Source organism: Marmota monax, unplaced genomic scaffold, assembly GCF_021218885.2.
Source record: "Marmota monax isolate L192 unplaced genomic scaffold, Marmota_monax_Labrador192_F-V1.1 WCK01_AAM20220418_F8-fsc00333, whole genome shotgun sequence".
Lineage (NCBI taxonomy): Eukaryota > Metazoa > Chordata > Mammalia > Rodentia > Sciuridae > Marmota > Marmota monax.
In genome coordinates, this window is record NW_026694397.1 from 727,207 (window position 1) to 739,815 (window position 12,609).

The 12,609-nt window shown below is 37.3% G+C and overlaps 1 protein-coding gene across 1 annotated transcript in view; it reads left to right on the forward strand.

The window, feature by feature from the left end:
* Adgrg4 (adhesion G protein-coupled receptor G4) overlaps positions 1 to 12,609 on the forward strand; it is a 109,584-nt gene that overhangs the window by 72,895 nt on the left and 24,080 nt on the right. The window contains exons 16-20 of the mRNA XM_058586650.1: positions 1,535 to 1,669; positions 5,627 to 5,746; positions 7,280 to 7,325; positions 9,128 to 9,231; positions 11,804 to 11,925. Of these exons, the coding sequence (XP_058442633.1) occupies positions 1,535 to 1,669; positions 5,627 to 5,746; positions 7,280 to 7,325; positions 9,128 to 9,231; positions 11,804 to 11,925 (527 nt within the window). The remainder of the gene's footprint in view (positions 1 to 1,534; positions 1,670 to 5,626; positions 5,747 to 7,279; positions 7,326 to 9,127; positions 9,232 to 11,803; positions 11,926 to 12,609) is intronic.

A 12,609-nucleotide genomic window follows, 5' to 3' on the forward strand; every position in this document is an offset into this window, starting at 1 on the left:
GGCTTTGTATGCCATAAGTGGTCTCTTTCTATTGTGGGTTCTTATTTATTAGTGTTTGTTTCTCTTCTCTTCTCTCTCTATATTGTACAATCTTGAAGCAATGAAATATAAAGTCCATTTTTACTTCAAGGTGATATAAAGGCAAACCTTTGGTAAGATGTGGTCTTCTGACTAGTTTGTCAACCTCTGATGTATAGTGTTAATTCCTCTTTCATTCAGAGCTTTAGATGTCCTTTATAGCATTAGTTTCTGTCCACCATCAGGCAAACAGCGTGAAAACAGACAACTGACCCTGTGATGTTACCTTTTCTCAAATGTCTACTCTTCTCCAGATTTTGTCTGCTTTTGTTCATTTTCCAGTGACTTCAAGCCATTGTTAGTTTATATAGTTGTTATATGTAGTGGGCATCAAATCTGTTAAGAGCTGCTTAGCCATAATAGAAGCAGATGGTGACTTCCCATTGTATTTTATTTACATATATAATTTTTTATTATAAAGTTGGTGAATAAATCAACTAACCTAAATCACACTCTTGGTACCAAACTGTGTACATTTTGAAGCTAAAACATTACCTTTCTGTGATACTTGATTGCCTGAGCAGAGATCATTTGTGTTAGGGAAGAAGGAGCCATTTATAGCTTTTGGTTTCATAAGTCATTTTTAGAAATATTGTAAAGTTTCGTACTCCCATTATACACCAACTAGGTAATAGCTTCTTGAGAGGGAGCATAGATAATAGAAAAAAATGTTAAACTAAAATCATATGTATCTTTGTTCAGCCACATCCTAGCTTTATGATCTTGGACAAGTCACATAACTTGTTTGAACCTCTGTTTCTTGTTATAATACAAGCATGCTTAAACAAGGGTGCTCATGAACCCTGTTTTTCTCTGGGAGAGAACAGGTTTACAACTGTGTTTCCAGTGTAATTTTTGATAAAGCCCCTTTTATGCCTTTTTTTTCTGAAGCCACAAGCTTCTCTGACTTTTTTCTGCCTCACTTTTAATGAGAGTGTTGTTCAACAAACTATTGGCAAGTGCCTAAAGCCATTGGCTGATTTTTGTCGTTGTTTTGTTTTCATTTTAAGAACTCTATGTGGGAAAAGAGGCCTGATTTCCAAGACTGGACTTTATTTCTGAGAATCAGAATAGATCACCTAATTTGTCATTCCTCTTCCCACCTCTGGTATTACCCAGGTGGAAGTGGGTTAAGGAGAGAGAAGCTCAAAGATAGGCTTGGAAAGGAAAAAGCTCTCTCTCTCTCTCTCGCTCTCTCTCTCTCTCTCTCTCTCTCTGTGTGTGTGTGTGTGTGTGTGTGTATCTACATCTGTGTGCACCAGGATCATGTCTTGGCTTGTGGTGTGTGTGTGTGTGTGTGTGTGTGTGTGTGTGTGTGTGTGATAGCTTATGGAGCTAGTTCCACCATTCTGCTCCCTGTGGGATGCTCTGGGGCAAGTGCTGGGGTGGGGGGTAGGAAGGCTTTCATCCTGATAGATGAAGACTCCAGCTTTCATTCCCTGATTGTTCTTGGCAGATCTACCTGGGCAATGCCCCTCTGGAGAGGGTTTTGGCTTCCATATATTTGCCTAAATCACTGAGGGAGAAAATTCCTCTTAACAACTTACAAACCATCTTGTTTAGTTTTTTTGGCCAAACTTCACTTTTTAAGGTAAGTTCTTGCCTCTGGGAACTGTCATGAAATGACATATGGTGACTCATTGTAATTATGAACTCCTGCTATTTTCATGATGTTCTGTTTATTTTAGAATATGTTCTCTGATTGATTCCACAAGTCTTGCAGCACAACCCCTGGCTCTCAACATGAATCAACATCTACTTTAATGATGTTCTACAGTTTTTAATTTTCACAGCTTCTCAGCTTTGGAAGCGACCTTAAGGATTATTTGGTGACCAAACAGAGGCCTCAAGATGTTTCAAAGCTATAAAAGAACAGCACGTTCTCCTGATGAAATGCCCTTTCGGCTTGCTAGTGCTTTCTTCCCAAATCTTTCCTGGCTTCTCAAAGCCAACATGCCTACTCTTCAGGGCCAATTTATTTGAAACTGGGTGGTGTCCAGCAGGATATTTGCCTGCAGACATTTGTTGATCTTTTTCTCCACCTCCAGAGAACCTTCTCTGAGGGCTTCAGCTCTCACCTACTAAAAACACAGGCAGTATGATGTGGTGGTGAAGAGCATGGGCTCAGGTGCCAGGCTGGTAGAACTTGAAGCTAGCTATGCCATATCTGCTTGTGTGACTCCATGTGCCTTAGTTTCCTCCTATGGGTAATAATAATAATAATTTGAGAGCTGTTGAAGGACTAAAGGAGTTAATGTGTATAAAATGCTTACAACATTGCCCAGTACATAATAATCATCACTGTGGTTGCATTGCTATCATTATTATACTACCTTGGGTCTGTGCCTAACAAACGGCTCATTTCTTCAGGCCACTTTTATCTCATCTAGCTGTTGGGAAGACAGCCATCAGAGTTTGCATGTTGTTGAAGACAATGACTAGTATTAATTGTTAATATTTACACTTATTATCTCATTTTATTCTCATAAGAAGCTGAGACTCAAATAAGTTAATTAATTTTGCCCAGGATCACACAGCTAGGAAGTGGCCTATCTAGGAATCAATCTCAGGCTGTCTGATTCCAACGTTCATGTATTTAAGAGGCTAATACATTAATTTGCCCAAGTGTGCTTGTATTTCTAAGGAGGTTACTCAAAGGAATTAATTTCTAATGGTCAAATATTCACAGAGTTATTGTGGGGATGATGGGGAGAGATGGTACTGGGCCAATTCAAAATATACCGCATACTCATACTACCTACCAATTCTGATTTACCACATCACCTCTAAGTCTGTAAAACATTTTGTTCCCCTGAAATTCTGCAGCCACTCTTCCTTCACTCTAAATTCTCTTTGGTTCTATGAGATTAGCTCAAATCTTACCCAGGACATCTGCCTAGAGTTAGTGAGCCCCTCCCTGCTCTTTCCTCTGCCCCCTGGAGAAAAACTTTTGGTGGACAAAATTTTTTAATAAAAGTTTGAAATGTGGTCTGATCCTTTTGATAAACCTGTCAATTTTCTGTACCATCTGAGATGCTATTATTTTGGTCTTAATTTCTCATTTCTTCAGAAGGCTGTGCTTGTCTATTAGAATAGGAGATAAACTTGCTTTGCATAGATTTCACACTTAATAAGAAATTTTTATTCACTAACGCCTTCTACCGAAATGGATTAAAGATCTTTGCCAAAATTAGCCTGCAGACGTCATAGTGCCAGATGAAGAAGGATTAGAACTAGCTTGCCATCAAATTCAGGGCTGGAAGGGCCCTCAGAACTCATGTAGTGTCCTATCCCCTTATTGTTCCAATGAGGACATGGAGACCCAGAGAGAGGAAGACACTTGCTAAAGGTGACTCAGTTTACTAATTTATTCACTCATTTATTCATTCAGCAAATATTTATTGAATTCCTACTCTGTGTCTTAAGTGGTGCTACGTGCTGGGTATATAAACTGAGCAAGAGAGATGTGATGTTTGCCCTCAAAGAACTTCCAGTATGATGAAGGAGAGCAGAGATCTGAAGTTTCCAGCACTGAAGGGGGGACCTGAGGCTGAGATCTGTGCTAATGGTTGTTGGATACTGAGAGCTTACAAGAAATGTCACCTTTTACCTATCTTTTCTTTGAGTTCCTGAATCTGACAGCCTTGTTTTTACACTGATTCCTGTAAAATCTTTTGATCAGAATCTTAACTGTCATTACAACACATTACCTTAGAAATTGTTGAAAAGACACCACTCCTGAACATCATGTACTTCCTCCTCCACTCCTCTACTAGCTGCAGTTCTCAGAGAGAGGAAAAGGCACAAGCAAGTGCAATGTGACATAGGGACTCTAGGGCTGTAGAAGAGGGTCTCTACTGTCATTTGGAAGAGCAGGAATGGCCTGGTGTAAGAGAGCTCTCAGCTCACACCTGAGACTACAATAGAAGGTAGAAGATGAAAGATGGTGAAGAGGGAGGATGTAAAAAGGAAGGAGAAGTGCTTCAGTCAGAGGGAATGGATTGTTTCTTCCCCCAGCATGGCCACCATTTTATAGTTAAAAGAAATGAAGACAGAGAACAGGTTAATTAAGTCTGGGGCTGTAATGGGTGTCTCTTTGGCCTTTCCACCACAGAAAATTGTATCTCTTAGACTAAGTTGGGAGGATAATTTGAGATCATCTGGTCTATCCTCCTTCTTCATGTGACCAGTGGCCCAGAAGGAAGAGTGCCTTCAGAGGAACAAGGGGGCTTGGGCTAGCTTTTGGTCTTGCCAGTGTCAGTCAGGTCCTTTCCAACGACATCGTGTTGCTAATACACCTCTACATCAGGCTGTCCCAGGTGTTTCTACTGAAAACAGAATACTTAGCCATAAGATTGGTTCGGATGAATACCTCAGGTCATAAACAGGAAGTTAGTAGGTTCCTGGTGGACATACACTGCATTTACAATTACCCAGATGTCAGAAGCTGCAGGGCTCAGGTTGGGTAGGGAGAGGGGGCGGAACATTATTTCTTCAAAATTATGAAGGCATGGCATCTTTTAAAAATGGCCTAGCAGGTTTTTCATGGGATATCTTTGGGGATCACCTCCTCCAGGCTTTCTTGGCAAGTCCTTAGAGGATTTGCTGCTTCTACTATCCAGAGATAAGCACTGGCCCTATAACTAACTGGTCCATTCACATGTGCTCCAGAAGAGGAATACTTTCAGCTGGAGCCTTAGCCTTTGGAAGTTTGGCCTTGTTAATTAGAAAGCCCTATATCTCAATAGGTACATTCTAGTTAATTGTCTTTAAACAAACATTATCTCTGTCCTATCATTCACAAATTTGTGTGACCTTTGTACATATAGGCATTGAGCTTGTCTAAGCCTCAATTTATTTGAAAAAAAATGTCTGTCTATATGATGTCCATGAAGACCAAAGATAGTAGATAGTGTAGAAAGCACTCAGCAAAGTATCTGACTCATGGTGAGCCCAAGATAAAGTACCTACCATGCAGGGAACACTGGGACACACAAAACCTGGACTATGGTCTCAGAGCTCATGGTCCTCAAGGGAGAAGAACACTATCCTCAGAGACTCATTCCAAGCTGGCTGTTGATCAACCTATTTCCATCTCCAGTGAGGATAGAACAGGATGTGGTATATAACTAACTCATGAGGTATTTAGATTCCTTATAAGGGATGTGCTCTTATAAAGATGGTTGAGATTTAGAACTGGATGAGTTATGAAATGTAAGGATCTGGAGAGCTTTCCAAGTTGATAATAGTTTTATTTTGTTAGCGCAGTGCTAAGTAGCAGGTACAAAACCAAAACTGGTTGGATAGATATTTGGATAGATAGATGAATTAATGTATTGTTCCATCTTGGTATAATGACCACCTTATGTGAAGTCAGGAGATGAGCTGAATGATCTCTAAAAATTCACTATCAGCTTGTAATTTTATTTTCCACATTTTCTGTACCCAATACTGCATGTAGTAGATCACAAGTTCTAGATTGATAATAAACATGTAAAACCTTAGAAATTCAGGACCTAAACTTCTCTTCTTTATGTTTCATCTACAGATAAAAAATGTCATGAAAAAATTAACCACATATGTTATGAGTGCTAGCATTTCAGATATGTCCATTCAAAACTTGGCTGATCCAGTGCTCATCACTCTGCAGCATATTGAAGGAAATTGGGTAATGCCCATTTTTATCTCAGAATCACATGGCCTCAGATCTCTTCCTTGATTTTCCTGTTAAAAATAATTTTCTTTTTTAAAATTTTTTAATTTGTAGATGGACACAATGCCTTTATTTTATTTATTTTTATGTGATGCTGAGGATCAAACCCAGTGCCTTGCACATGCTAGGCAAGCACTCCACAACTGAGCTACAACCCCAGCCCCTAATTTTCTAATTAACAGATGTGATTCAAAGATTTAGTGAAGATTATCCCATTCCAGGTATCAGAGGTGTGTTGTAATTGGGGACTTCAAGAAGTAACACCTTATCCCAAAGATATAGTAAATGGTGGGCATTCTATCACTGTGACAGATTGGCAAGGCAGTGACTATAGATAAGTGGATGTAATGGTCATCCCATCACACTAAATGACATTTAATTTCATTTATTTTTAAGTGAGGCAAACAGCTTCATTCAAAATAACTGAATATTTGTATTCTTCAAATTTCAATGAAGAGCATTAAAATGTGTATTAATTATCACCAAAGGACTAAAACCATAGTCATATGGCATAACATAAGGCATATATTACTAAATGATCAAATTTAGCCTTAGAATAAGAATGAATTACTATTTCATTCTTTGATGTTAATGTGTGTCCAGTGTGAAGTCTTAATAGCCTCCTTCATTGCCAATCTACAAGACCATATGGTACAACATATTTTAACTAGTCTTGATTCTAGAAGAGGAGAAGAGAAGAAAGAGTAGGAGAGAGAATTTTAAAAAAAACATACCAAAAGAAATATGTTAATTGGGTAAGATCTCTCAATTTGGACTCGAGCTACAATTCTCAAATTGTCCCCAGCAATTAATTATTCCTTCCCTCCAGTTTCCCAGAGATTGTGGGTGCTGGCAAGGCCTAGGAATGTTCAGTAGGTCTAATGAAGAGGCAACTCAACCTTGTGTCCATAAGGCATGAATGACCTCAACTGTGAGCCCTGAGTCCCACAGCTATAAAGAACACCAGTACTAGCTGGGCATGGTGGCACATGCCTGTAATCCCAGTGACTGGGGAGGCTGAGGCAGGAGGATTGGAAGTTCAAAGCCAGCCTCAGCAACTTAGTGAGGTACTAAGCAACTCAGTGAGACCCTGTCTCTATATAAAATCCAAAATAGAGCTGGGGATGTGGCCCAGTGGTTGAGTGCCTGTGAGTTCAATCCCCCCAAAACAACACCCAGTACATATCAATCCTGCACTTACTAGCCACAGCTTCCTCCTGGGCCTTGCACCAGGACATCATAGAAAATTCCAATGCTACCAACTGTTTACAAGGACACACACGAGATCACCATGTGGTGACCTGGTGTTTTCTCATTTATGAATCCAGAGTTAGATGGTGTTATTCTTTTAAAACCAGTTCACAAATGGCCCCCCCGTGTGTGTGTATGCAAACGTGTATCTACTGTCTTCTAAACTTTTGTGTGTGCTCATTACTGTGTGATAACTCTCATGAGGAAAAATGTTTACCTCTGATTTCTTTTTTCCAGAATTATGATCAGGTTCACTGTGCCTTTTGGGATTTTGAGACTAACAGTAAGTATTTTTGTAAGCAAGCTTTTCCCCAGATCATTTTCATATTTGGCAGTTGAAGGGGGTATTGTGCTGAAGCTACTGTCTTATCAGGCTCTACAGAGCACTCTGAATAACCAAGATACAGGATGTGATTTTTATATCAAATTAGGGTATGGAAATTAAGAGAAAAATCCTTTTAGATGAGACAGTTGAAAAGCATACAGGGGTAAGCAAATTTGGAAGAAAGAAATTTTGAAGGTCCAATGCAGAGTAGCTTAATGCTGTTTAAAGAAAGTTGAGGAATGGTCACGTGGGTCTTAACTTGTATATTCCCACAGGGATTTTCAATGGATACTGTCTCCTTCCTTTTTTTCCTCCTTAACTCTTCCAAACTGACTGTGTGACCTTGGGAAAGCCATTTAACCTCTTAAGATCTCAATCTTTTCCGTCTTTTCATTGAGGAAATGAGACTTTTTGGTTTGTTCCTCAAGGGCCCTTCCTGCTTGAATGAGTATGAGTCTTTGACACCAATAAGAGATGATGAGGATTGTTATTGCTGAATGGATTTCTCTTAGGCTTGCCATATTCACTGGAATCTCTAAAGATAACACCAAATCTCAGAGAATTCCACACAAAATCAATTTCCCCTGAAATGCCAGAGCTGACTATGAGAGGAAGAACTACCTGGGAATTTTTCCTTTTTCAGTATCCTTAGGATTCTGGGAGAAAAGGGAAATTCTCTTCCCTCTTAATTTTCTGGTGTGCAGGAATACTACCTATTTCTGATAAACAGAATTAATAGTTCCCTTTCCTGGTCTCCTCCATGTCTTTCAGGAAGAGAATACTGTAAAGTGATGAGCTTTATTCCCCATAGCTTCAATAAGTTGATCTCTGTATTTACTAATGCCAAATGGTTGGATTACTCCCAGGATATCCTTTGCCCTTGTCTCTCTGCTTAATGGATCCAGAACTTTTGAAATCTATGGAGTTATCATGGATGGACAAATTCAAACTATACTATATGCTATAGTTTATAGTTGCCTTTCTGGTCTAATGCCACCTGGAGGCTCTACTGTAAATCTTCTGTATGACCCAATATTGGCAGGTTATGTCAAATGACAGTTGGTTTCAGAACCCTGAGTATTCTGAGAAGAAATACTCAGTAGGTGTTCAGTAGAACAGAGGCTCTAGTTGGCTCTAAAAAGCTCTAGACTTGGTCTCAAAGCACTTAAGACCACTTGAATTTTGGGTTTACCTGGTTGTTTAGGATGTCTATTCCAGTCCCACCAAGTGTCAGTGTATATTCCACAGGTCCACATCCTTCAAAAAGTTGTAGATCTGCCTATTTACTCTTTATTGGCTATTTTTAAAAAAATAATCGCTCCAACATGGTAGCAAAACTGTTGTTCATGGTTATTAGAGTCTGTCCTAATCTGTAGAGGTATGGCATAAGAACAGGAAATGTGGGAGACAATGAAGTTATGCCATGCACAAAATCCCTTAAAAGTCAATTTGAGGGGCTGGGGTGGTGGCTTAGTGGCAGAGCACTTGCCTATCATGTGTGAGGCACTGGGCTTGATCCTCAGCACCACATATAAATAAATAAATAAAATAAAGGTGCATCAACACTAAAAAATATTTTTTAAAAAGTCAATTTGGTCTTTTAGATTTAATTTAATTTTGGTATTCAATTATACCTCTATCTTGCAGTCTTAACAAACAATACTAATTATAACACACGTTTGGATGGTGCATACAATGAAATGTTAAACATTTCTGAGAAAAAGCAAAACTGCTTTGAAATTCCCTTCTGTCTCCTGCAGATGGACTAGGCGGATGGAACTCATCAGGCTGTAAAGTAAAGGAAACGAATGTAAATTACACAATCTGTCAGTGTGACCACCTCACCCACTTTGGAGTTTTAATGGTGAGTTGTCCCTTCATCATTCCTCAATAGAATTTTGACAACTTTTATTAGATTCAGATCAGTAACACACGTATGAACAAAGTAATGGGGAAAAAAACTCCCTTCTCCCATCTTGTTCATCCAAAGTAGAGAAGATTGAAATAAATATTATCTTTCTCACAAAATGAATGCCTACTTTTCAAATTTCAAACAATACAGAAAAGGTCCTTGTAATTCCCCTCCCAAAAGATTACTGCCTTTAACAGTCTGGTATGTATATGTATATTCATTTAGAATCTTTACTTCTGTGTATATGAATATGTTTTTTTATAAAGTAGGATCAAATTTTTTCATACCATTTTACTGCTTGCTTTTATTTTTTAACCTAACAATATATATTGGACAATTTTCAGGCAAATATTATCCATTTACTTCAATTTAAAAATACCTTTATGGTATACCATTATGTTGATTGAACATGATGAGTTTAACCAGACCCTGACAGGTGGATGTTTTAGCTATTTTTCTCCAATATGAACTTTGGTATAATATACATTCTTATTTATTTTTCTTCCAACATTTGTGAAAGTATTCCTGTAGAATAAAGTAACAGCATTGCTGAATTGAAGGCTATGATCATCAACAATTTTTAATTTTAATAGTTATTGTCAAATTGCAGCATATGTAATATGTATTTTTAAAATGTTTGCAGTGCTTTAACTAGTAAGAGTTAACTGACCAATTTACAAAGCCAGGCTTAAACAATCACTGTTAACTCTCCTAGTTCTTTCAGCTCCCATGATCTTCCTAATATCAACTTGCTGAGTTTTCCCCTAAACCACTCTCAACCAAATGGCTTCTCTACCCACACGTGAATACTTCCTTGGTTTCTTAAGTTATTTTATTAGATAGTGGTATTTTAATGTGTCATATGTGAGTTGTTTCTCCAGCTAAGTTCTTTGAGGGTTGAGAGTCTGTCTGACATTTTATATATATATAATCATTCCTCAATAGAATTTATATATATATATATATATATATATATATATATATATAAATTGACTAACTCTTACTTGTTGAATAGATTTTTTTAAAGAAATTAATATGGTTGAGGATGTATATATATATATATATATATATACACACACACATATATACATATGTATACACATACACATATATACATATACACATATATATACACATACATACATATATATTATTCATATATATATATACACATACACATACATGTATACATGCATATATATATATATATATATATATATAGAGAGAGAGAGAGAGAGAGAGAGAGAGAGATTGATTGATTGATTCCAGTGCCTTAAACATGCTAGTCAATTACTCTATCACTGAGCAACATTCCCTAATTATTTTTTTTAAGAATGTTGATTCAACAAATAAGAGTTATTCAATTGATAATTATCAAATTTTGAGAATTTTTTTTTTTTTTAGTTTCCCCCAAATCAATTAGAGCACTAGAGTAGGAGTCAGAAGACCAGGGTTTATTTCCAGCTCTGTCATCAGCTAGCTTTGTGATCTTGTTTGGGTTGCTTTCTTTGTTTGGAACTTAGATTTTTCTTCTGAAATATAAATGATTTAAGGAGACCAGGGTTTATCAATTTTTTGCTCTATTAATAATTAGTCAAATAATTCTTTCAAAAATTATTTTATTTATTTATTTATTTTGTTGATAGACCTTTATTTTACTTATTTATATATGGTGCTGAGAATCAAACCCAGTGCCTCACACATGCCAGGCAAGTGCACTACCACTGAGCCACAGCCCCAGGCCCCAAATAATTATTTTATTGTGGAAATGTGTTCTGTGTATTTTAAGACATTCAGCAGCTCCTGAGCCTCTACCCCACTACAAGCTCGTAGCACCCTTCCCAGTTGTGACAACCAAAAATGTCTCCAGACACTGCCACATGTCCTAGGAGGAAGGACAAAATTACTTCCAGTTGAGAACTACCAGAGTAGATCAGTACTTCTAACTTTCTGCAAGTCATAAATCACCTTAATCATCTGATGAATGCTATGGACCTTCTTCTCCAATCAATTCATTCATATATTCAAATAATTTTGTGTGTCATTCCAGGTATTTTATGGTCCCTAGATTAAGAAATTACTGGACTATGTGATCTCTAAGGCCCACTTTATCTCTTAATTTTGTGAGTTATTTAAGGTTTAAGGGAAAAGAACATTTTTTTGATGTTCCATGTAGTGTTTTGGGACGCGCAGTTCATGTAATGATTCACTTTGTATCCCAAATTCACATCTATTAGCTTGGTTATATTTTAAGTGTAGAACATGTTAATGACAATGAAACCAAGGACTAAATGTTCTTTCAATGCTGTCAATGTCTCTCCATGTCTTGTACACAGTCAGTTGTACTAGGCACAGTCACCAAACAATACAGGGTCTTATCATGTATTTATTTACACAATCTGGTTGTATAAGAACTATGGCAAATATGTTATACATTCTGGGAATCACGTGTTTGTGAGCACTGGAAGTATTGTCATAAATTTGCTCTGATAGATGTGTAACATACACACATTGCATTCCCTAGGATTTATCCAGGTCTACAGTGGATGCAGTGAATGAACGAATATTAGTTCTTATCACAAACACTGGATGCGGAATATCCTCCATTTTCTTGGGAATTGCAATGGTGACATACATAGCTTTTCAGTAAGTTGATACAGATTTGTTCTGAGTAAGTTTAATTTGGTTTGATAGATGCTGTTGTCATTGTAACCTTGTTAATTTCATGAACAAATCCCAATAGGAAGAGGTCAGATCCATTAGATTATGAAGTGGATAAATTAAAAACAAAACAAAACAACTATCACTTCTAAAAAAAGTTTGAATTGGGCTTTTAAAAAGCAAGAAAGTTGGGATTAGAAAATATTTTTCCACCAGGATACAAGAAGACTAATCGATAAAAGAAAAAGTTGAACTTATACATTTATGATAGCAAAATGTCAAACCACAGTTTGGGAAGAAGATATTTGCAATGCATGTATCTGACAAAGGACTTTCATGTATCTGACAAAGGACTTTCATGCCAAATATATTTAAAACTCTTAAGAATAACAAAAACAAGACAGACAGTACAATTGGAAAATGGGCAAAAGAGTTTAACAGGTACCTCACAAAAGAAATTATCCATGCCTAATCCCAACTTTTGCCTAAATGGCCATTAAGCAAGCATATGACAAGGCTCTCAACATCATTTTTCATCAGAGAAATGTAAATCAAAACCACAATTACCATTAGGCACCAAACAGAATGGCTAATATTGAAAATACTCACCATAGCAGGTATTAACAAGGATGTGGAACAATCGGGACTCTTATATATTGCTTCAGGGAA